We start from the raw sequence: 26,135 nt of genomic DNA, 5'->3' as shown, positions 1-26,135 counted from the left end.
TGGACCGAAAATGTGACGGAAAATAACATGGGAATGAGGTGGTGTAATCAGGAACAGTTGGATCTGTTTTGGAACAAACATATCTTCAGTGTCCTTTAGTACGAGAGTGTTGCTCACTCAGGGAAAAAAAAAAAACGTCTTCTTCCCCATTTCATATCAAAGTCAGCGTTAGCAAGGACAACAGTAATGGCTTAATTAGCATTTCATTCCTTTGTCTTCATTTCGTGTCTAAGATAAAGCAGATATGACTAAAACTACATGACATCAGACTACATTTTCGTTAATATGCGAAATGTTCAATAGTGGCATGTTGATCTGCTGTTGATCCATTTCACATCAACCAGAAAGCCTTAGCAAGTATATCACGTGAGAAGCTTTTAGCATGTCGTCTCACTTCAGCATCTAAGATAAAGCTTCAGGAAGGACAGAATTCAATTTATTCTAATCTATATCACACCGTGTTTGTAAAGACGATATTACACAATTCCTGTGTGGTAGCATTTCATATCAAAGATAGATTTAGCAAGGATAGCACTAACTGTGTAATCGGTGTTTTGTTCCACCACACAATCAGATCACATTGTCGCACTGTATTTTGGTAGCAATGTTGCTCAGATTATAGCTTATAGCTTTGACCGACTGTGCCATTTAATTTTTAACTACGACAGTACTAACTCCTCAATTAGCTTACCGTCTAAGATAAAACTACGCAATGGATATGACTATACATGTGTGTATATGACACTGGTCTGTTTCAAGATGTTGCGCAGGGGATTGTTTTTGTGGCTCTCTCGAGTCTGTGGCATTTTAGTCCTGGTTTGCTGCTTTCTTTCCCTCCTTTACGTCATCACTTGCAACCCTCATACCGATGACCCCTTGGTGGTACCCAGGCTGGGCGCACCAGGCTCTCCAAGAGGGCCTGGTGTTCCTGGTGTGCTCAGCGGCGCCGCCTTGGGTTCATCCAGCCACGAAAACTATCAAGCTTTGCTTCAGGAACGTGAGGAACAGCAACGGCAACACATTTCCAGCCTGAAGAAGCAAATCGCAGAACTGAAGGAAGCCCTGCAGGAGCGAGTCGAGCGGCCGAAGGAGCTTCAGGAGAAACCGGGCAACGCGGCGACCGATCTGAATGAGTTCCTTCGCACCCAGATGGGCCGGGCAGAGATAAGTGCAGGTGTCCGCTTGCCAAATGAGTATGCTGTGATACCGTTTGAGAGCTTCACGCTGCAGCGGGTCTATCAGCTGGAGACGGGACTCACGCGCCACCCTGAGGAAAAACCGGCGAGGAAAGATAGGCGAGACGAGATTAACGAAGTGGTGGAGAGCGCCGTGCACACTCTGAACTCGCACAAACACAACATGGGAGATAAATTTGGTGCAGACAAGGTGTACAGCATGGCTGATTTCATTGAAGGTGAGTTTGGTTCAGATGAACTGGTTCACAGGCTGTTTGACACCGTATATATGGGTGATGCTAGTGTGAAATGATTTTGGAGGGAACATCCTGGTTTTAGTTTTTCTTACTAACTACCTTGTTTGGGTTTTGGATACTATGAGCAACAAATGACATTAAGAAAATGATGACGCAAAAGTTAATTGTAACAAATGGTAAAACTTTCTGTAGCATTACTAGCAAAGAGTTACGATTTTCTTAATTGATATAGCTTATAATTTAGCGAAACTATTCTATTGATCAAGTAGTGGATTAGCGCTGATAAGTTGCTGCTTGTTATGAGTTTGATGGAAAGAAATGACTCGAGGAAGTTCGTATTTGTTAAAGTGTTTGTCGGGAAGCGTTATTTTAACATCAGCTGTGATGCAGCTTCAGTGTTTGGACATACTGTATAGTGTGACTAGCTTACTTTAGCTACCCTCTTTAGGTAATCGGGCCAACGTTTCCAATTAAATATTCGTTTGGTTTACAATCTATAATCTTTCACAGTCTTTATACTATATTTAGCACCACAGAGCCCTGCTAAAAAAAAAAAAACAATAGAGAAACCTTCATAAAATTTGTAATGGGAATTGTATTGGTTTTAATGGAATCTGGAATGGTCCCTGTGGGTCTCTACTGGTAATCTATTGCCTTCTGTGGGTGGCATGTTACGTCTAGTGGATACCGCTAAGGATCAATAATGTTAATGGTACTGGTTAGCTGATGGTTTGTAGTGGTATTTGCACTGGAGACCATTAGAATTTCTGTGATGGTTTGTTTTGTTTTGTTTTGTTTTCACCAGAGCGTACATTGTTGTGTAGGGTAGCCTGTCCTTTAAAAAGTTTGCCTAGATAAACTTAGCAGAAAGCGAAATAAACTACTAATTCCTTATCTCTCTTCCACACACCTTCCCATTCAAATGTACTTTTTTTTGGTCCCAAATATTTGTTCTGCATAATTGTTATCAAAGTAAACTACATTTTAAAACACAGTTCTTTTGTATTGCCTGAAGAACACAACAATCAGGTTTCCAGTGAGTTTTCCCTCAGGAAATCCTGCTATACACAGAGAGTGTGTGTGTGTGTGTGTGTGTGTGTGTAAACGCAGTAGGAAACAAATCCAGCTGCTTTATTGTGCACAGCTGAGCCATGTCTCTCTCTATCTCTCTCTCTCTCTCTTTCTCACTCTCACTCTCTCTCTCTCTCTCTCTCTCTCTCTCTCTCTCACACACACACACACACACACAGAGTTACACATAAACACAGGGCAAGGTTCCACTCAAAGGTCACACACACACACACACACACACAGGAAATGGCCGATTCATCCACTGAAAACCTCACACACCCACGTCAGAGTGTGTCATGAGTAAAGTTCTTCAGTATAACGTATTGGAAGAGTTAAATAATCTAAATAATGAGATTTGGTGGTTAAATATAGCGCCACAAAAGCACTCCAGTTTGCTTAACAAGGAAGGATTTGTGAGGAAACTGAAGTCACTGAATCCACATTCTGTTCAGCCAAAGTTCATTTGTCCTCGTCTTGAAAAATACTTTTGATTACACCCAAAACAGTAAAAGAAAAAGTCAAGTTAGGTATAGCTACAGCGGTGCTCAAAAGTTTGTGAACGCTTAAGAATTTTCTATATTTCTACATAAATATGTCCTAAAACTTCATCAGATTTTCACACAAGTCCTCAACGTAGATGAAGAGAACCGAATTAAACAGATGAGACAAAAATATTATACTTGGTCATTCATTTTTTGAGAAAAACGATCCGATATTACATATCTGTGAGTGGTAAAAGTATGTGCACCTTTGATCAGCACACTGATCAACAGTTATCCGAAGCCTTTAGTTGCAGTTATTGCGGTAACTGTTGAGCAGTCCTGCACATCGGTTTGGAGGAATTTGAACCCGTTCTTCAGTACAGAACAGCTTCAACTCTGGGATGTTGTTGTGTTTCCTCACATGAACTGCTTGCTTCAGGTCCTTCCACAGCATTTCTTTTGGATTAAGGTCAGGACTTTGACTTGGCCGTTCTAAAACATTAACTTTATTCTTCTTTAACCATTCTTTGGTAGAATGACTTGTGTGCTTAGAGTCATTGTCATTCTGCACGACCCACTTTCTCTTAAGATTCCGATCACGGACAGATGTCCTGACATTTTCCTTCCCTTCTTGGTATAATTAAGACTTCCTGGTATAATTAAGACTAAGAAAAAAATGACAAAGTCTAATATTTTTTGTCTCATTTGTTTAATTCGGTTCTCTTTATCTACTTTTAGAACTTGTGTGAAAATCTGATGATGTTTTAGGTCATATTTATGCAGATATATAGAAAATTCTAAAGGCTTCACAAACTTTCAAGCACCACTGTAGCTGGCTAGAGATAGTAGTGAATATAATGAACATTTACTTAAAAAAAATTTTTTTAAATAAAAAAGGACTTTCTCTAAGGAATCCTGTCAGTTTAGTTAGTTAGGTTGCATTAGCAGTGATGATTATAAGCGATTATGAATAAAATGCCCTCAGTAATCTTGTCAAGTTATCTCATTAGCTAGCTAGTATTTAAGCACTACCACTGAAGATTATAACCATTTATTTTTATATGACCTAAACATCCTCTCAGAAATACTGTGTGGCTGTCTCATGTTAGTCAGCCATAGGCTTAAAAGTGAAGATTATTAGCTTTTATGAATATGATTTAGTCATCAGGTTAGCCAGCTGGCTAGCATTAGCAGTGAATATTATGAACATACATACATGTCATAAGAATCCTCTCACATATTCTTTTAGATCAGCTAATGTTATCTAGCTACCTAGCATTGACAGTGAAAATTATAAATATTTATGAATATACTTTACATATGATATATTTGATATATGAATTTAAAAATCCTCTCAGAAAACGTCCTGTCAAGTGAGCTCATGCTTGCCACGTGGCTAACACATTTTGTGGGGGGGGCGGGGGGGGGGCGGCGGACCCTATGCCCCGTTCTCCCTGTGTCCATGTGGGTTTCCTCCGTCTTCCCCGTTTTCCTCTCATCAACTAAAAACATGCTTGTAGGTGGATTGAATGTGCTGATAATACAGTACTGGGCAGGTGGTTTTAATGTTATGGCTGAACAGTGTATGACCTCATTGTCCAACATTTCCAGATTACACTCAAAGACAATTCTTCTTTGATCTGTGATTTCCAGATACTTCCTCCTGGGTCAGAGTAATGTTCTGTCACATTACCCCAGAGTGTCTCTTTAAACTGTATAATAATGCAATTGTAAGATCCCCAGTCTGCCTTCAGTTGTTGTAAACGATAATTAGTAAAAGCAATTCTGATGGAAATGAAGCGCTAAAGTTGTTAAGTTGAGCACATAAAGCTGCATGTTCTCGTATTGTTCCCGTTTCAGAAGGAGCTGGTATTAGGAGGAAGTGGGGCAGGGTGCAATCACAGCATGCTTCTTTAATCTTGTTGCTTTTTCCTGTTATTGATATCTGTTCACTGAACATGACCTTGTTGCTTTGTTAGTAGGATCTGGCTGAAAGTGTGATTCCATGTGACACGCTGCTCTTATGCCCTTATTTTCACATGTATTTTCATGTTATTTCTTCATACTGGTTACATTTCAAATAAAATCATATAAAAACCTGGAGTGGGATCTTTGCCCAATTAGATCCTTCTGCCCAACATGGGGTTTCTGTCCAATATACGGTTTCTGACAACAAGAGGTTTTACATCATAATGGAGCTTTGGTCAGTAAGAGACTTTTGCCCAACATGAGTCTCATGCCCATCCAGGGGCTTCTCCCCAATCAGGAGCATCTGTCAAATTTGGGGCTTAGGCCAGCAGGAGACTTTTGCCCATTGTGGGCCTTCTGCACATCCAGGGACTCAAAAATGGGGCTTTACCAACTGGAAATTTCTACCCAACATGTGGCCTCTACCCATCATAGAGCTTTGCCCAACCATGGGCTTCAGCCAGGAGGAGTTTTTTTCCCCCAGCATGCAGTTTGCCCAGCTACAGGTTTCTGTCCAGTGTGTGGCTTCTGCCCAGTTTGGGGCTTTGGCCACCTGGAAGCTTATGCCCAACACAGGGCTTCTGCCCAACCAGGGCCTTATTCCCAAATTGTGGCTTTGGCCAGCAGGAGGATCCTGCACATCATGGGGCTTCTGTCCATTATAAAGCTTTGCCCATCCAGGGTCTTTAACCAGGAGGCTTTTGTTCAGCAGAAGGGTTTCCCCATCAGGAAGGTTTTGCCCAACTGGAGGCCTCTGCCCAACAACCAGGGCATTTTCCCAGCAACAAGCCTATACAATGTCCAATGTAGGGCTTCTGCCCAAATTGGGGCTTTGGCCAGTGAGAGGGTTTTGCCCAACATGGGGCTTCTATCCATGTAGGCGTTTCTGCCCAATCTGGGGCTTGTCTACTCATTTACTTCCTCTGAATTGTGTGACATTTATAAGTAAGTGTGTGATTCACCCCACTGACAACATAGATATTGATTTCAGTTCACATGACTGACACTGTAGGTGTGAGCTGGTGTGTAAAGATTTTAGGATGTCACAGTAAGTAGTTGATAGTAAGTAGTGAGAGAGACCATATTTTTTACTCCTCCTATTTCTTTATTTCTACTGCAAGGCATTCTGGGTGGTGTGTGTGGGACAAAATAGTTTCAACAGATTTCAAGAGAGAAACCAATTAGAATCATAGTCATATTAATTGTAACGAAATTGACAGTTTCTCTGGTTCTGATCGAGTCTTTCTTCCTTCTGGGCCCAAGACATCTACAGAATGTTACCAACAGGTGAGGCAAATGTAATTTAGACAAGTCTTTCGTGCAAACGTTTGTGTGAACTGGGTTTCCTCCTTGAGCCAAGAGTCAGTGAGTCTCTGCAACACAACTCTGATTTCCAGTCTGAACAATAGAAGCTTTGATGCCATTCAGCACAAATCCGTTAAAATGCTTTTGTTGTGTAGCTGTGAGAAAACGACACTGGTGTTGATGGATTTAAGGGTTTATTAAAAGAAATTATGTTTATCACGGTCCCATGCGTGACAGTTTTCCAGCTGTTTCTCAACTCGACTATGCTGAGATGAAGCCAGAGAGAGTGATGTATATGGTGAGGAATGATTGATTAAGTGTTTGTCATTGTTTACAATATTACCATGAGTCTATTTTTTATGAAATTAAAAATGAAAATGTTTACTTGTATTTCTTCTCACTGGGCAGCATTGTGTTGAAGACTCATTGTTCATCAGTTGTTTTCTATTTTTTCAACTTGGATATTTAAAAAAATCAACTAAAAATAACATTCAAATAGGAATGGCTTCGTATCACAGTGAACTGCAAGGTGCAAAAATATTTTTTCAATTGCTTTGTCATTTATTTGACTTTGTATCTTGTTATTTTGACTTACTAAGTCATTGTTTTGTATTAGTGTCTTGTTTTTGTAGTAAGTAATTTTGACTTAGTAGATCATTATTTTGTCTTACTATCTCGTTATTTTGACTTACTATCTTGTTCTTTTGACTTAGTATCTTGTTATTTTGACTTATCAAGTCGTTAATTTGTCTCAGTATCTTGTTAGCTTGACTTTTGTCTCAGTATCTTGTTATTTTGACTTAGTATCTCGTTATTTTGACTTAGTATCTTGTTATTTTGACTTAGTATCTCGTTATTTTGAATTAGTATCGTTATTTTGATGTAGTATCTTGTTGTTTTGACTTAGTATCTTGTTATTTTGACTTATCAATCGTTATTTTGTCTCAGTATCTTATTTTGACTTTTGTCTTAGTATCTTGTTATTTTGACTTAGTATCTCGTTATTTTGACTTAGTATCTTGTTGTTTTGACTTACTATCTTGTTCTTATGACTTAGTATCTTGTTATTTTGACTTATCAAGTCGTTATTTTGTCTCAGTATCTTGTTATTTTGACTTTTGTCTCAGTATCTTGTTATTTTGACTTAGTATCTTGTTATTTTGACTTATCAAGTCGCTATTTTGTCTCAGTGTCTTGTTATCTTGACTTAGTATCTCATTATTTTGACTTAGTATCTTGTTGTTTTGACTTATCAAGTCGTTATTTTGTCTCAGTATCTTGTTATCTTGACTTTTGTCTCAGTATCTTGTTGTTTTGACTTAGTATCTTTTTATTTTGACTTATCAAGTCGTTATTTTTCTCAGTATCCTGTTATTTTGTCTTACTAAGTTATTTTGACATAGTATCTTGTTATTTTTTTACTAAGTCGTTATTCTGACGGAGTGTCTTGTTGTTTTGACTAAGTCATTATTTTGACTTACTAATTTGTTAGTAAGTCAAAATTACAAGATACTTAGTCAAAATAATGACATAGCAATTGAAAAAAAAACCTTGCGTTCAGGGCTTTCGTAATAGTTAAACATTTGGTTAGCTAACATCATACATCATCGATCACTATCTAGCTGTTCAGCCTCTCTTTTTATCTCTCTTTTGAAACTAATAAAACAAAACAAACAAACAAAACCCAATGCAGATTGACATGTTGCCAAGGAACCAGAAAGCACAAACGCCTCTGTCCTGAAGGCTTTCCCATGCCAGAAAACTTAAAGTTACAGCTTTACCTCTGACAGCTCTTTCTTTCAAGTCTGTTGTCTCAGTAAGCTTCCGTTCAAATCAGCAGCAATGACAAAGTGGCCGGGAGTGATTCGTTTTCATTGTAAGCTGGTGTTTTTGCGGTTCTTTTTGGGTACATTAAACATTTTAAACAAAACATTGTTTTTGGCTCATTCCGACATGATCATGATGTGCTGCAGAGATGCACTTTTTACACGAGCATAACTCCAGGATTTTTATTTTTAGTGAGAGGACATTTGATTTGTGATCGATTGGATGATGTTGTGTATGTTCTGTAGTTGGCTTGTGAATCCTTGGCAACTGACAGAAACTAAAGATAAGAACGCCCACTAACGGCCAGCGTAGAGCGATTTGAGCGGTGCGAGGTGAAAAAACGTTGGTGGTCCGAGTGCCGTTAACAACTAAGATGTTTCTGAAGCGTATTTTAGTCATTCGGCTCACAGAACAGACACACACCAGCTCCATGTCATTATATATCCATCATCCTGCCATCATCCTCTTTCACATTTGTGCATGTGAGTAAAATATACACTTGTTATTTAAAGAGACTGAGAGGACGGGTGTTGATTGGATATCAAAGCAGCATGAACAACTATCTTAATTTTATTTTGTTATGATATATATATATATATATATATATATATATATATATGTAAAAAAAAATAATTATAATAATGTCTAGTGTTATAGCAGTCGTCTGACCGAGAAGTAATAGTTCTGTGTCTTTTCTTTCTCTCTCTCTCTCACTCTCTCTCTCTCTCTGTAGGTTTAGCTAGAACGGAGAAGGATAAAGGAACGCTGTACGAGCTGACGTTCCGTGGAGATAGGAAGAACGAATTCAGGCGTCTCGTTCTATTCCGTCCCTTTGGTCCGTTGATGAAGGTGTCGAACGAACGTGTGGCGACGTCTCAGACGGTCATCAACATCATCGTACCGCTTTCACAGAGAGCCGACAAATTCAAACAATTCATGCACACCTTCAGGTAAAAACACACCCTTCACGAACAGGATGAGACTATACATATAGATGTATTAAATATAGTGGTGTACTATACGGGCGCACGGTAGCTTAGTGGTTCGCCTGTTCGCCTCACACCTCCAGGGTCCGGGGTTCGAGTCCCGCCGGGGCCCTGCGTGTGCGGAGTTTGCATGTTCTCCCCGTGCTGCGGGGGTTTCCTCCGGGTACTCTGGTTTCCTCCCCCAGTCCAAAGACATGCATGGTAGTTTGCTGATTGGTGTGTCTATAGTGTCCGTAGTGTATGAATGGGTGTTTGAGTGTGTATGTGATTGTGCCCTGCACATACTTGTGGTTCCCCCATGACCCCCAAAGGAGTAAGCGGTAGAAGATGGATGGATAGTGTACTATAGTGCTTATGATGTGTGCTGAAATCTGGTCCATCTGAAGGCTTAGCAAATCGACTATGAGGAGCGTTCTAATATTTTCCCTAATCAGATAATTCAACTGTCCATTTAACATCATCGTGTTTGAAAAAAAGGAATCAGGATGGATGGTTATCATAGCAGAAGTTGATCATATAATTTAAGGCTGCGTAATATGGCAGGTTGTGCTGTTATGGGAAAATAATCAACAATGGCATGGTGTGATCTGGCACTTTGCAAGGCGGAGTTACTGTTACTATACCAGAGTTGATTATTTTTCAATATAACATCATGTCCCAAAACCTTTTCTTTTTTTGAATTAAGGGGAAGCTGATCTTTTAAATCATTTAAAAAAATGGTGGAATCTGTCTAAAACCTCTCATGATCCTCCCCCTAAAGAGGACCTGTTTTATTACCACGAGTGTGACTTTCACTAAATGTACTTGTGGTACTGTCAACGTGGACTTACCTACAAGGAAGTCAAATGAGGTAGAGGAAATGAAAAGAGGTGAATAAGAGGAAGCTGGGAGACTTGTTGCTTAGTTGCTTAAGATATATTATATTTATATATTTATATATATATATATATATATATATATATATATATATATATATATATATATATATATAAGATAAAATAGCCATCCATCCATTTTCCATTCTGCTTATCATACACAAGGTCGCAGGGAGCCTGGTGCCTAACCCAGGGAACCCTGGGCACAAGGCTGGGGACACAAGGACGGGGTGGCAACCCATCACAGGGCATAATCACATACACATTCACACACTACAGACACTTTTGGAAATGCCAATCAGCCTACAATGCATGTGTTTGGACTGGGGGAGGAAACCGGAGTACTCGGAGGAAACCCCTGAAGCACAGGGAGATCATGTAAGCTCCACACACAGGGCAGAGGCGGGATTCCATTCAATTCAATTTTATTCGTATAGCACTTTTTACAATGGACGTTGTCTCAAGGCAGCTTTAGAGAAACATATAAACACAGGATACAGATTTTAAGTGTGTGAATTTATCCCTATTGAGCAAGCCAGTGGCGACCATGGCGAGGAAAAACTCCCTAAGATGATATGAAGAAGAAACCTTGAGAGTAACCCATCCTCATCTGGATAACCATGAATAGTGTGAAAGTAAAGGAATTCGAACCCTCAACCCTGGAGGTGCAAGGCTAACCAAATCTCTAAGAATTTGGGTAAAAGTAAAGATAAAATTGACATTTGAGTAACGTAATGGTAATGAACATTAGTCAGGAAGGGAAAATGGCCAGAAGGATCATGAGTACTTTCTGGAACTGCTTCTATTTTCAACTCTCATATTGCAGCCCTCTAACAAGTCACCAAATGTTTTATTAAGCCCTGTGAGCATCTTGAGCAACCTCAGTCTGGATGATATATCCACAAATTGTAAATAATTCAAGTCGTATTAATGGAGGCCAATATTTAACTAAATCACATGAACTGTTCGCGTATTGGGTGCACGTCGCAATCTATCCACATCGTTTCGCCTTAATACTTCCTGCTAAAAGTAATTAGAAACCGTTTGAGATGTCTGTTTCTGGTGGTCTGTAATGTTGATTCATTTTCTATAAGAGCAGCTCTGACAGCAGTTCCAGCTGTAATTCAGATGATAAGTTTATATCAGCGCATTCATTTTGATATGTTATCGTTTCTATAGTAACAGCTCATTAACAGGGTCTCGTATGGTGGACGAGCTATATAATCAAAGTCTAATGATAAACATTAAGAATATGTCATCTTTAATAAACTGAAACTGATTATCGTTGATATGGTGAAGTTTTCTGTTAGGATGTTTATGTAACATTTATGGAAGGAGTCTCCAGTGTCAGCGCGTTGTAAGAGGGAGTTTTTCTGACACGAGAACGTCTTCAGGACAGAAGGTTCTGCGCTTTCTGGTTTCTTGGTAACACGAGAAGCTGCATTTTTTTGTCTTATTAACTTTAAGAGAGAGGCTGGTGAGGGAAGAACCATTTATAGCTGCTATAACATAAGTGATAACTTGCCTTGAGGGCATTTCATAACATATATGTACCTATGAATGGAAGAAAAAAAAAAATCATCACATTACCCTGTTGTGGATTATTTTCCTATAACATCACACCCTGTTGTGTTTTATTCCTTATTTAATGGATATACATTGTTTCTAACGGTTCCCGATGTCTTGTGTATATATATATATATATATATATATATATATATATATATATATATATAGTTTAATCTTATGGTAACCATCCACCCTTGAAAGAAGCTCTATTATGGAACTCTTCAGGAATGAAATGGAAACCATTAAACCAATTACCATTACATGATGGAAACCATCTGAGAACTTTCCTCCATTTTCAGCAGGACTGTTCCACTTTAATAACTTTTAAATCATCTCAAATGGATTCCAAACTCTCTAATATATAAAAAATATATATTAGCTACAGGAAGCGCTAAGTAGCTAACAGGCTAATAGCGACACTGGAAAATTAACATTTGACATATAATTGACTTGAAAACTCCAGTTTCAGAACTGGGATAAAAGCATTCATGGCTAATAGCAACTTTGGCGAACAGCAAGATTATAGGAATAGCGACAGTAGGATAATAGCAGTTCTGTCTCAGAGGCCAGTGGCTTTATGAGATTATGAAAAGGAATGTAGGTCACTGAAGGGTGCACACAGCATAAGGAGGGCTCTTTTATACATTACCTGATGGAAACTGGAATCGGGAAGCATTTAAAGCCTCTCAGACTCAGTACTGCCTTCTCTTTAATTATGCATTTCTTCCCATTTAAAGGTTGTACACTGCATTTGAGTGTAAATTGAACTGTTGGCTGTATTTCAACCCATCGATGAGCTTCCTGTGAGATCAGCGTCAAATCATTAATAGCACGATTTGTTAGTTTCACGTTGCAAAAGATGCAGTTGACGTTTTCTCGTACGTTGACGATGGGAAGACGTTTTTTTTTTTATTATTGTTATTATTCTCTATATTGCATTCCACCTGCTTTACTGGTCCAGTATTATTTCTAAGGCACCTCAACGAGCACAACGGTCTCCAAGTAGCTTCAGTAAGACGTGCAAATAGACACAGTAATATGAAAAGAAAATTAAAACCCCAGACAAACATAAGAAATGAGTGAACAACTAAGACTAAAAAATGGATAGTTTAAGTATTCGATGTGCTCTCGACTCTTAGTATCACGCACGAGCTAAACTCACACGTCATGCACGTTTTTGAGTACAGTATACTTAGCAGGACCTTTATACTTAACACTGACATAATTATTAATGCAGCGAATTGATAATGCGTCTTTATTGGTCAAATATACAGTACAGCAGAGTGAAATTGTTTTCTTCATATATCCCAGCATGTCAAGAAGCTGGGGTCAGAGTGCAGGGTCAGCCATGCTACAGCGCCCCCTGGAGCAGAGAGGGTTAAGGGCCTTGCTCAAGGACCCAACAGTGGCAGCTTGGCAGTGCTGGGGCTTGAACCCCCGACCTTCTGATCAGTAACCCAGAGCCTTAACCACGAAAACCTTAACCTTAACCTTAGCACAGAAACGCGTTCCCTTATCGTCAGGAGATCATGAGTCCAATCCAGATGATGGATTGACGGACAGCGGACAGCCATCCGTGGCCGGGAGTCTGAGTAAGCGGGATGGCTTTACAATTAGGGCTGGGTGATACTGCAAAAAAAAATGTAATCTCGATTTCTTTCAACTTAATGAACGATTCTCGATTAGAATTCGTATTAAGCGTACGATTTTTTCCAGCGTTTTTTATTGATTAGAATGGACTTTGGAAAATGTAGACGTACTAATAGAACCATGTCTAGTAAATAGTGCAAACAATGGTTCTTTTAAATAAAGGATCTTTAAAGAAAGGATATTTTTTTAAAAATATGATAATAATTGTTTGGACTATTTGCTATAGTTGGCGCTGTTGCTATTTTTGTAAAACGTAGTGGACCCTGCGTTCTCGACAGAGTAAATGAGGACCATGTGTTTCGTGACATCAAGTGAGAAGTCAACTTGGGGTATTCTTCTCAAATCTGAGTTCCTTCCCCGTTTACGGAGTGACGTCAGATCAACGTGACTGCACACGGCATCAGAAATAAACCAAGTAAAGCTTCTTACCTTTAACTGTGTTATATTGTATGTGGAAGAGGGCAGATAGCGCTTTCCTCGAGTGTTCAGGTCTGAAGGAGATAAATGCATAAATGCATAAATTACACTCCTCAGTGCTGATGTTTGCTGTGTCCCCCAAACGTGAGCGTCTCTAGAGTTGAGCTTGTCTGAGTTTTTGGCATTTTTCACATGTGTAGGAAGATAAAAAGAAAAAAAAAAAAAAAAAAGAAGCAAAGTCAGCACAAACTTGGAGCATTTGGCGTCTGACTATCAGAATGTGTCTGTGTTCAACTGCTGGAATTTCACACCACAGTTTGTGTGTGTGTGTGTGTGTGTGTGTGTGTGTGTGTGTGTATGTATCTTTGTCTCAGGGAGGTGTGTATAAAGCAAGATGGACGAGTGCACCTCACCGTTGTGTACTTTGGCCAAGACCAGATGAACGAAGTCAAAGGAATCCTGGAAAACACGTCCAGGTACGGTACATACCTGTGTGTGTGTGTGTGTGTGTGTGTGTGTGTGTGTGTGTGTGTGTGTGTGTGTGTGTTGTGCTGAGACTGATACACACTGTCAAACGGATCAGGAAGCAAAGCTGAATAGTCATCTGAGTGAACTGTTCCTTTTTTCTACAGGACACACACACACACACACACACACACACACATGGTCCTCTTTGTGCGAGCGGCAAATGATTGCAGGGCTCAGTTTCGGGAGGAGATCTCACAATGTTAGACTGGTGCCGCTGTGATCTTTGACCTCAAAGAAAATGATGGTGTCCCTCGCCAGATGAACTCTACATACCTCTCAGTCTCCTCATGCTTCTCATGCCTCTCTTTCTGACTCTCTCTTTCTGACTCTGTCTTTCTGTCTCTCTCTTTCTGACTCTGTCTTTCTGTCTCTCTCTTTCTGACTCTCTCTTTCTGACTCTCTCTTTCTGACTCTCTCGTTCTGTCTCTCTCTTTCTGTCTCTCTCTCTTTCTGTCTCTCTCTCTTTCTGTCTCTCTCTTTCTGACTCTCTCTTTCTGTCTCTCTCTTTTGGTCTCTTTCTGTCTCTCTCTTTCTGACTCTCTCTTTCTGTCTCTTTCTTTCTGTCTCTCTCTTTCTGACTCTCTCTTTCTGTCTCCCTCTTTCTGTCTCCCTCTTTCTGTTTCTCTCTCTTTCTGTTTCTCTCTCTTTCTGTTTCTCTCTCTTTCTGTCTCTCTCTGTCTCTCTCTTTCTGACTCTCTCTTTCTGACTCTCTCTTTCTGTCTCTCTCTGTCTCTCTCTTTCCGACTCTCTTTCGGTCTCTCTCTTTCTGTCTCTCTCGTTCTGTCTCTCTCTTTGTCTTTCATTTGCACTTGATGTACCCATGCGTATTTATTTTACGAGAGAGAAAGAGAGAGGAAAAACAAGATGCTGGTGAGGGAATAACTGTTTAGAGTTGCAAGTGATAACAAGAATGCATTCAAAGTACGACATATCGTTAATTAATTGATCAATTAAGTAAATTGTAGTTAGCACTGACAAATTTCTATGATATAAGAGGATTAAACACTTGTGTATTATTGGAAAATAGACAACTACAGGTTGTTTACAGTAACTACAGTTCATCACACCACTCCATCATTGATTATTTCCCTGTAACAGCAAGCCCCCAGGTGGTTTATTCCTTTCTCATTAGGACCTTTGTTGTATGAGAATGTTTAAGGGTTCTGGGGATGAGTAAAAGTTCTGCCTTCTTAATGAAGATCTACTTAGAACCTTTTCTAAACGTGAAACCCGTTCTACAGTGCTGGGAAAAAGTATCTCTTCTGTTTTTGTGTATGTCTCATACTAAATAGTTTTAGATCTTCAAACGAAATACGACATAAAACAAAGGCAACCCAAGTAAACTTAAAATCTGGTTGTGCCACCTTTAGCAGCAATAACTGCAACCAAACGCTTCCGATAACTGGAGATCAGTCTTTCACAGTGCTGTGGTGGAATTTTGGCCCACTTTTCTTTGCAGAACTGCTTTAATTCAGCCACACTGGAGGGTTTTCAATCATGAACTGCCGATGAACCTGTCCTGCCACAGCATCTCAACTGGTTCAAGTCAGGACTTTGACTAGGCCACTCCAAAACTTTTGCTTTTTTGAACCATTCAGAGGTGGATTTACTCCTATGCTTTGGATCATTGTCTTGCTGCATAATCCAGTTGTGCTTGAGTTTCAACTTACAGACTGAAGACCGGACATTCTCCTTTAGGATTTTCTGGTAGAGAGCAGAATTCATGTTTCACTCAATTACTGCACGTTGCCCAGGCCCTGAAGCAGCAAAGCATCCCCACACCATCACACTTCCACCACCATGCTTGACCGTAGGTATGATGATCTTTTCTTGGAATTCTGTGTTTGGGTTATGCCAGATGTAATGGGACTCCTGTCTTCCAAACAGTTCCACTTTCAACTCATCAGTCCACAGAACATTCTCCCAAAAGGTTTGAGGATCATCAAGGTGTGTTTTGGCAAAATTCAGATGAGCCTTAATGTTCTTCTGGGTTAGCAGTGGTTTTCGCCTCACCACTCTTCCATGGATGCCATTTTTGCCCAGTGTCTTTCTGATAGTGGAGTCATGAACAGTGACCTTTATTGATCCAAGAGAGGCCTGTAGTTCCTTTGATGTTGTCCTTGGCTCTTTTCTGACTTCCTGGATGAGTCATCGCTGTGCTCTTGGAGGAATTTTGGAAGGTCGGCCACTTCTGGGAAGATTCACTATTGTGCCGAGTTTTTCCATTTAGAGATAATGGCTCTCACTGTGGTTCTTTGGAGTCCCAGAGCCTTTGAAATAGCTTTGTAACCCTTCCCAGACTGCTGTATTTCAATCACCTTCTTCCTCATCATTTATGGAATTTCTTTCAGCAGTGTGTTACCGAGTAAGACCTTTTAACCAACTTCATGCTGTTGAAAAAGTTCTATTTAAGTGTAGATGTGATTGAACAGGGTTTGCAGTAATCAGGCCTGGTTGTTTCTAGTCCAGCTGAACTCATTATAAATGCAGTTTCATAGATTTGGGGAATTAGTAACTACAGGGGCACATACATTTTCACACAGGCCCAGTTGGTATTGGATAACTTTTTTGCTTCAATAAATAACATTATCATTTAAAAACTGTATTTTGTCTTTACTCGGGTTGCCTTTGTTTTATCTCAGATTTTGCTTTAATTTCTGAAACAATTTACTATGAGATCTACACAAAAACAGAAGAAATCAGGACTTTTTCACAGCACACAGTCTTTAGTTTTCTTCGAACTGCTGCTCCAGTGCCATCATAGGAAGAGAATGCTAACTCATTCGTATACTTGATTCTCATGGAACAACATGACAGCAAAGTTTCATTGATAAAACCTTACAGTTCGTTATATAAGGAACTTAAAGCTAAGTTCAGTGTTGTGTTAGCAACAAGTTCTGATGCATTTTCACATAACCGTCCCGTGAATGTTGGAATAACACCCTTAACACGTATTAACAAGTATAAACAAGTATAAACGCACAACAAAATAGGCAGACTCGTTGTAAGTGCTGAAAAATGCAAACCAGCTAATGTGTGTGTTTGTTGATTTTAAGTGCCAATATGTGTCAATATGTGACCGCCAACCTGATTCACACACACACGTACACGCACATCAGACATCATTCCGAAAGCCAAACACACTCCGGTCCATGATTAATTTATAGCACACACACACACACACACACTGTTAAACCTCCCCTCACTTCTGAAGCCTTTATATTGTATTCTGTCTGATCTTCAGTCTGTTCAGAGGAAACTTTTGGTCTCCGGTTTAAATAGAGCTGAACACACATCTGCGAATCGATAGCCATGAATAATTTGTGTTCATTTGAGATGGAGACGAGACGGCACACGCACGCTGCAGCTAATTCAACCAGAATATTAATGCACAACAAAATAGCTGTTCTTATTTGTTTTCTGCTTGCCGACTTACTGTTACTCTAAATATTTTTTAAAGGAGCATGATAAGAGGAAACTAAGTGCACGTCTGTATTCTTCTTGACCATCCTAATGTACAGTGTGAATTTTGCGAAACTCTGAGAATGTTAAAAATTTTCCAAAAAAAATAAATAAAACCCCTAACCCCTTACCATTTTTTGGGGTGAAAAATCTGAAGTTCTCTGATCTTCATCAAATTCACACTGTCTGTTAGGGTGATCAGGACTAACGCGTGGGTGCATTTAGTTTTGTCCTATCCCCTTCTAAAGTTGAGATATTGCACAACATATTATAGCATACTATATAGGGTATGCGTAAGTGCACTCCTGTGTTATCCTGTGTTCTAAAATTGAGATACAGCGTAGCAAAGCATATTATAGTAGAGTGTGGGATAGTATGGGATAGCGTAGTACGGTACAGGATAGTATAGTGTCGTATAAAATAGTCAATAAAATAGGTAGCGTAAACTGTGTACTCCACAGTGTATAGTATTATAGATAATATAGGTACAGTAGTATAGCATATTAAATAGCTATATTATAGTACACTAGTTTAAATAGTTATATTTGCATTCAAACTCATGCACTACACGTGCACGTTAACTGATATCGACCGGGAAATGTTTGCATTTGTGTGTCCTAAACCTGTATATTTCACTGAGCGTAATATAAAAGAATGTGAGGCTCAGTCAGATCTCAGTTCTGGAGAGTTACAGGACAAAACTAAGTGCACTGTTGTGTTAGTCTTGAATGGCATGCGAATAGTTTTTGCCCCAAGACAAAGAGCGAGACGTATTATAGTATAGTGTAGTATAGTATAGAACTGTACAGGATAGGACAGGGTGTACTGTAGTATCACATAGTATAAGGAATATAATAGATACAGTGTCGTGTGGTATAGTATAGTAGTTATTTACTGCCATTAACTGATATTGACCTGTAAATGTTTACATCTCTGTGTACCAAACCTGTATATTTTATCGAGTGTGATATAATGGAAGTTAAGATATAGTATCATATGATATAGTATAGTATAGCATAGTGCAGTATAGGATAAATTTACATAGAGTATGTTATTGAGTAGGGCACACGGTGGCTTAGTGGTGAGCATGTTCGCCTCACACCGCCAGGGGTTCGGGGTTCGATTCCCGTGGCTCTGTGTGTGCGGAGTTTGCATGTTCTCCCCGTGCTGCGGGGGTTTCCTCCGGGTACTCCGGTTTCCTCCCCCAGTCCAAAGACATGCATGGTAGGCTGATTGGCATGTCTAAAGTGTCCGTAGTGTATGAATGGGTGTGTGAATGTGTGTGTGATTGTGCCCTGCGATGGACTGGCACCCTGTCCAGGGTGTACCCCGCCTTGTGCCCCATGCTCCCTGGGATAGGCTCCAGGTTCCCCGTGACCCTGAAAAGGAGTAAGCGGTTGAGGATGGATGGATGGATGGATGGATGTTGTTGAGTATTAAGTTACACTGGCACCTTTTCTTCCTGTGGCCCAAAATTGTGTTACTGTCTCTTTAAAATTCTCGGTCATTTCACAGACATTTTATTTTAAATTTTGAGAAATGTTTCTGTTGGCTTTGCTTGAGAGTATTGACTATGAGTGATTCATGCCAAGCCTCCTTCACTGGGACTGACATGCATAGAGGCCACATGGAGACATTCTGTGTGTGTGTGTGTGTGTGTGTGTGTGTGTTTATATATATATATATATATATATATATATATATATATATATATATATATATATATATATATATATATGTTTCATTCATATATATATAAAACACACACACACACACACAGACATATATATGAAATAAACTGGCCCAGAACTTCAGTATAGTGGGAAAAAAATGTTGAACAACCTGAAGTGGAGGAAAAACGAGTCTTTCTAGACAGTCCCCTTCTCTCGAAAACAAACCAGTATCGCAAAAGGAAATATTTGCAGTCTGCTTTAGCCGGAATCGAATCATATATACACACAGACACACACACATGTTGTAAATCTGCCAGGCGTTGTTCTAATGGCCCTGATTACTGCCTTGTCTACATTGTTATTGGCTCATTGTGCAGAATTAGAGGTTTCTAAAGGAATTTGAAAAGGGAAGAAAAAAAAAAACCCTACAAAACTCTGCGCTTATGTGCTAACAAATTGAATCTGGGAAAAATGGAGCTGAGACATGCTCGATCTGTGAAGTGGACCTGTAAAGCCAGGAGCTAAATTATTATATCTCTGCACGAGCTGAATTAGTTAATAAGAAAACTGTGCACGTCGGTAATCAGGATTTTTATTATACTCCGCAAGAGCTGCTTAACTGCCACTCGTAATATTTTCACCAGATTTCAGCTCTAATGAAGGAGTCTCATTAAAGGAGGTGTGGCCTCTGTGCCTGTCTGTCCCAGTGAAGGAGGTGTGGCCTGTCAGTGGAGAAATTATTATATTATTTATTTAGATATGAAAATTTTGATCAGGATGCTTTAGTGTTTGATCACAGCCCCTCTGAGAAAGCGAGCGAGCTCACTCTTTGAATTCGTTCCCGTCTCACTGAAAAGAAAAGAAAGAAGAAATAATGCTAATCTGATACCTGTTGTTTTCCATGATCGTGATGATTATATACTGTGACGTTTATATGTGGTGAAAAGCACTTTTCTTTATCTGTTTTTTTTGTTTGACTCAGGGAGCTGCATTTCCGTAACTTCACGATGATCCACCTGAACGAGGAGTTTTCCCGAGGCCGAGGTCTGGACGTGGGCGCCCGAGCGTGGAAAGGAGGAAACGTCCTGCTGTTCTTCTGTGACGTCGACATCGTCTTCACTGCTGACTTTCTCAACAGCTGTCGCCTGAACACACAGCCAGGTCAGTACGGGAGTATGGGAAGAAGAAAAAAAAAAGTAGCAAGGAGAAGCAATTTGTTAGTCCTTTATACCAGGGGTTCCCAAACTTTTCCAGGGCAAGGCCCCCCAAATGGCATTAACATTTGACCGAGGCCCCCCTTTTGCAAGATGTCTTTAAAACACATAAAAAATACAGACTTCTGAATATATCCCCCTTTTTTTTTTTTTAATAATTACATCTTACATCTTTACATTACATTAGGAATTATATGTGTATATATATATTTATTTATATATATATATATATATATATATATATATATATATATATATATATATATATATATATATATATATAAAATCATGTATTTATTTATTTTTCACACCAAATTGTTGAGGCCCCCCGGGCGCCCCCTGGTGGCCCCCTAGGGGGCCGCGGCCCCACTTTGAAAACCACTGCTTTATACAACCTGAGAACACCATCCCCGCAGTGAAGCATGGTGGCGGTAGCATTGTGTTAAAAGGCAGAAACGAAGCAGGTTCCCTGGAGCTTACACGCTATATTTTTGTTTTGTTAGATTAATATAGCCCTTGCTGTGGAAAGCTTAGCTTTTGCAGACAGGATTCAGGTGTTAACAATGTTTTTAGCGCATGAAGTTCAGCTGTTGATAGAAATCTGACTAATCAACCCTTATGTTCTGTTCAGGTAAACAAAACTGAAGTGATCATAACGAGATATATATATATATATATATATATATATATATATATATATATATATATATGCTGTGTTGTTCTATTCTCTCTCACACATTTCCACTCCTGCCTGATATCCTGAGTTTACGAAGGGACTCTGGGGCTCCATTCACATCTGGATTGTTTATATCGATTCTGACTGAGAGGAAGAGAATATGGATTTTCAAAATCCATGTGTCTGTCTCTTTCAGGAAAGAAAGTGTTTTATCCGATTCTCTTCAGCCAGTACAATCCTGCAGTGATTTACGGAGGCAGCGATCACGTCCCGCCCGTGGAGCAACAACTGGTAATGAACCTCGGTTTAATCAACACGCTTGCTCGTTTTTACCGAGCTGGATTGTTAGAGATTGATAGCTCATAGAAGGTTGCTCACTTTGTTTCACTGCTGGAACAAGATCCTTTCTCTAACAGAATTACGAAAGGATCTGTCTATGTATTTATATCTCTCTGTCTGTCTTTATAAGGCATTATTAGAGATTATTGTTACACATTTATAAAGAGCTATAATCACATTAGTCTGTAAAGATGGACTTCAGAGGAAGTGTGTGTAGCATTAGACCATGTTGAGACACACAGGACGAGGATGTCAGTGTGTGTGATGTTTCCTGTGCAGGTGATTAAGAAAGACACAGGCTTCTGGCGGGACTTTGGTTTCGGCATGACCTGTCAGTACAGATCCGACTTCATCAACATAGGCGAGTATGAGACTGAACACGACACACACACGCCTCCTTTTAATCTAGTGTGTGCTAGATTAAATCATCCTTCTGCATCTTGAGAATACACGATGAAGGATAGGCTCTGCTACTGCGATATCCGGGCAGATCAGCTCGTCTCAGTGGATTTAAAAAGGTTTTTATACCTGGTCTGTATGTTAGAAATCAATTTGTTCATCGTATTAAGTCCCATCTACTGTATGTCGGATTCATGTCTGGTAACGAGCTGTTTTTGAGGTTGTTTTTTTTTTATGGATAAAATAATAGAGTCAGTTGTAGGTAGTTAGTATTTTGGGTGAAGTGGGTTATTTATATTGCACTGTAGTGACATAAATATCATCCGCAAGACCAGTTTCTAGGAAATGGGGCAGGACTTTTAAGGCTTTGCTTGAAGTCCATTTGGGAAAATAGCTTTTTTTGCTTTGTGTCTTCGCTAAAAATGGCTCTTGATATGCAGTAACGTAAACACAATTTTGGACGGAAGCGAATCTGAAAATTCCAGATTTAGAATGTCACACCCACGTCAGAGCAGGCGCGTCATGGTCATTTCAGACTATGAAAACAAATGCTAGAGAACAGGAATAAAAATTGGTTTACGTCCAAACAAAGCAATACTATGTCTGCACACACACACACACACACACGCGCGCGCGTCCTGTTTGCTGATTATAGTATTCTCTATCCTGTGTGCACAGGTGGATTTGATGTGGACATTAAAGGATGGGGCGGTGAGGATGTCCACCTCTACAGGAAGTACCTGCACAGTAACCTGCTAGTGATCCGCGCTCCATCTCGCGGCCTTTTCCACCTGTGGCACGAGAAGCACTGTGCGGACGAGCTCCCGCCTGAGCAGTACAAGATGTGCATGCAGAGCAAAGCCATGAACGAGGCGTCACATGGGCAGCTGGGAATGCTGCTCTTCCGGCATGAGATCGAGGCTCACCTTCGCAAACAGAAGCAGCGCAGTGCCGCCAAGAAAGCCTGAAGCATGAACCATGGTGACTTACATGAAAAAATACAATATAGAAATCACTCACACGTATGTGTGTGTGTGTGTGTGTGTGTGAATTGCACAGGCGTTGTACTTCATGCTGTTTTAATACACACTTTTGGACTTCTCCTTTTGACTTGGAAGTGACGTTTGCCTTGTTTCAACAGGAACTCACTCAAGAACAGGGTATTTCCATGAAGTTTGTGACATTGGAACCCGCTGAGTGGATAAAAGGTTTAACGATGCTGTTGCTAGGCAACTGGACACATGGATGTCAAGCCTAAGCTAGCTAAATGACCGAAACTAACGATATAGCAAGCTAGCTATTTGTCTATGTTGTCTTTTACAGTGTACAGTAAAGGCACAGAGACCGTCGAAACAAGACGACACATTTGGAAAATTTCCTTCAGCGATGTTGGTCAACAGTCATTGTAACTAAAATTACACTTCGCATCTGCCATATCGACATCGTGGGTCGTGGATGAATCCGACTCTCCTTAGAACATCATTAAGGATTTACGCTGTAGTTATTTTTTTTTAACTAGAATTCTTGTCTAGTGTTTTTTGTTTGTTTGTTTTTTGAAGTCAGTTCAAGTAAGTTGTTGAATGATAACCTATTATAAGAGCACATTGCAGCCAGACCTAGCCTATTGTCAGAGCTGCCTTTGTAGAAAATTAATAAACACCTCCTGACCAATCAGGATCGAGAACACGGCAGCGCCTGTAGTATAATAAAACGTAAAGATAACCATGTAATGTTTACTTGTTATGTTTAGCGATCTGGGTTAGGTCTTAGCTGAGTGTGTTTATTTTATTTACACACTAAATAATTAGCCAATTAGCCAGCAAGCTGCTGTAACATAGATTTATGGCTGTGTATAGCGCCCCCAACCAGATTTTCTCAATCTGTCTAAGCTGAGTACTAATGAGAATGATTTCAGTGACAACACTCCTAACAAACACTGGTGTTTGGGATGATGGAAAAGTACGACCTGAAGCTGTTGCTCATTAATTAATTAGTTCATTATGTTATGGTGCCCTCTTTTGGTCATTGGAGGAACTGCAGTAATTTAAAAATGTACAGGTTGGCTTGATGAAATGTCTTTATTTTGAGATTATGAGATGCTATGGCTGATGTATATTATGGGCAATAGCTATTCTAGTTTATATGGCCATCTACAAAGGTGCATGTTACATTAATCTCTCCATGATCTGGATTTTATTCTTTTATTATACACTCTTCTTCATAATATCATTTATTAAGGGTTCTTCAGTTGTTCCTTCCGGGGAAGCCTTAAAGTTTCTATCTGAGACCCTAGAAGAGTGTTTTCCTATCAGATAGGTTTCCAAGTAGAATCCTTTTAGGAAGCTAAGAATCTTTAACTATGCAGGAACCCTTTTTTTTCTAAGATGGTACAAAGTACCAAGACAGTTTAGGTCAATTGTAAACGTCTGCCAGGTTCTAGGTTTTGAGACGGATATCATTTGTACCACACGCATAATTAATACACACACTCTTAGAAAAGGTGTTCTTCAAGGGTTCTTTGAGGATGGGTTATTTTGTTGTTGTTGTTGTTGTTGTTGGTCAAAGATGAGTTGAAACCCTTTCTGGTAGGAAACAATTTGCTGCAGGTTTCTACATAAAACCTTTAACGGCGCCCCAAGAGGCGAAACTGAAGAACTATTAATATTTCAAAAACATTTTAGGAATGTAAGTTGTTGTTTTCCATCGTTTTTATTCAGGAGAATTTGCAGACGTAAATTATAAAAAAAAAAAAAAACTTTCTTAATTTGCTTTTGCAATTAATCAGAAATAAGTTACATGTTCCGCATGTATACACATTTTTTTTCTGATTTTTCCAGATATTTTAGACAATCCCATTTTCTCATTTTCTTCTTCTTCTTCTTCTTCTTCTTTTTTTTTTTTAAAAAAAAAACCACGATTATTGACACATGCTGGAGTAGAATTTTGACTTTGTCACGTAGAGAACCCGAAGGTATAATGTCTCTAAAATGGCAGTACTTTAATGAAGTAATGGTACTTCAAAAAAAAAAAAAAAAAAAAAAAAAAAAAAAGCACTTAAGTACAGTAAGATATTGCATTTACTGCTGTTTAACAGCCTAATGATTCCTCACTGATTTATAATTCCACATCAAGTTTATTAATCCTTAAACTCATTCTTTTTTCTACTCCTCTATTTTTGTACACTCGTCTATGTGTGATGTGGTGCTGTCTCTACTGCTTTCAGCCAATAAGAGGACACTTTACTGGATTTACGCCATGATTTATGGTTATCAGGATGTCTGGCCGGGGGCGGGGGGGGGGGGGGGGGGGTCTGTTCTTTCTCTTTTTGCTTCTGCAATTTACATCAGTCCTAATTTATTGTTTATAGACGGACTGGGTATTGATCAAAAAATGAGAAGTCTTTTGTTTTATCCGAAGGCTGTTTGAATAGAAGTATTAATATGCACAAATGTGTTTCTCCATCGTCTCATGAAGCTGAGAAAGGGAGGAATAACCATCTGAAATGAAGCGTTGTTACACTTTGAAGCATATGCATGTTTATATCAGTGTGTAGATCAGTAATAACCCAGAGGATGTTCAGTTTTATGAACAACAGCTCTCATCACGTCAGTCACAGGGTTGTTGTGGTCACGGTCACTTTTTAATTACGTTGTCTAATTACGTGTATTGATGTCAAAAAATAGAAGGAAGAAGAAAGAACGACGTTTCGAACTGAACTGGACGCTATTGAATGGACTGATTGATGTTCACTTTGTCCTGAGACTCTGTTCCGTGTTGTTTTGAATGGAGAATTGTTTTTAATGTATAAGTAATGTCTGAAGCAGACAGAAACACAGTAGGAGTAGATATGACGAGGGGTTCGTATGACGAACTACCACTTTTTTATTTGTTTCTGCACACTGCTGTTGGGTTCTGTTTCAGGATTTCAGCCTTCGCAGGGTGGCTTTACTTCCGCGACACAAAGAACAATTGTGTTGACAAAGATGACGTGAAAAATCTTTCCTTTTTAGGAGAAGGCGATCGGAGTGTTTTTGTGGTAAATCGTCGACTGTGAGGCTTACAAGAAATCGTTTTACCCTGTGCGTACTTACGTTTATGTTCAAACGGACCCGTTAAACTGCCTTGATTTTTGAGAAATCTAGGGCACCTAGGGGCAGGAAGTAGAAGCCTGATGTCTGGAATGATGGACTTCATGCAGTTGGACAGGTTGGAAGTTCAAATGGGGCAGTGGTGGCTTGGCGGTTAAGGCTCTGGGTTACTGA

The 26,135-nt window shown here is 39.5% G+C and overlaps 1 protein-coding gene across 3 annotated transcripts in view; it reads left to right on the top strand.

The window, feature by feature from the left end:
• The window catches only part of csgalnact1a (chondroitin sulfate N-acetylgalactosaminyltransferase 1a), a 37,127-nt gene extending 11,973 nt beyond the window's left edge, over positions 1 to 25,154 (top strand). For 2 of the 3 annotated variants that reach the window (XM_053644587.1, XM_053644588.1), the window contains exons 2-8: positions 1 to 1,414; positions 8,819 to 9,035; positions 13,957 to 14,058; positions 20,228 to 20,406; positions 21,332 to 21,426; positions 21,754 to 21,835; positions 22,552 to 25,154. The exon at positions 1 to 1,414 is cut by the window's left edge and continues 545 nt beyond it. In XM_053644587.1, coding sequence (XP_053500562.1) covers positions 739 to 1,414; positions 8,819 to 9,035; positions 13,957 to 14,058; positions 20,228 to 20,406; positions 21,332 to 21,426; positions 21,754 to 21,835; positions 22,552 to 22,841 — 1,641 coding nt within the window. In that variant the 5' untranslated portion in view covers positions 1 to 738 and the 3' untranslated portion in view covers positions 22,842 to 25,154. The remainder of the gene's footprint in view (positions 1,415 to 8,818; positions 9,036 to 13,956; positions 14,059 to 20,227; positions 20,407 to 21,331; positions 21,427 to 21,753; positions 21,836 to 22,551) is intronic. The other variant, XM_053644589.1, reaches the window with a different exon arrangement.
• The last annotated feature ends 981 nt before the right edge of the window (positions 25,155 to 26,135 follow it).

Source organism: Ictalurus furcatus, chromosome 16 (assembly GCF_023375685.1).
Source record: "Ictalurus furcatus strain D&B chromosome 16, Billie_1.0, whole genome shotgun sequence".
In the NCBI taxonomy this organism is placed as follows: domain Eukaryota; kingdom Metazoa; phylum Chordata; class Actinopteri; order Siluriformes; family Ictaluridae; genus Ictalurus; species Ictalurus furcatus.
The sequence above is the reverse complement of the archived record's forward strand: the minus strand, read 5'-3'. Positions and strand labels throughout refer to the sequence as shown.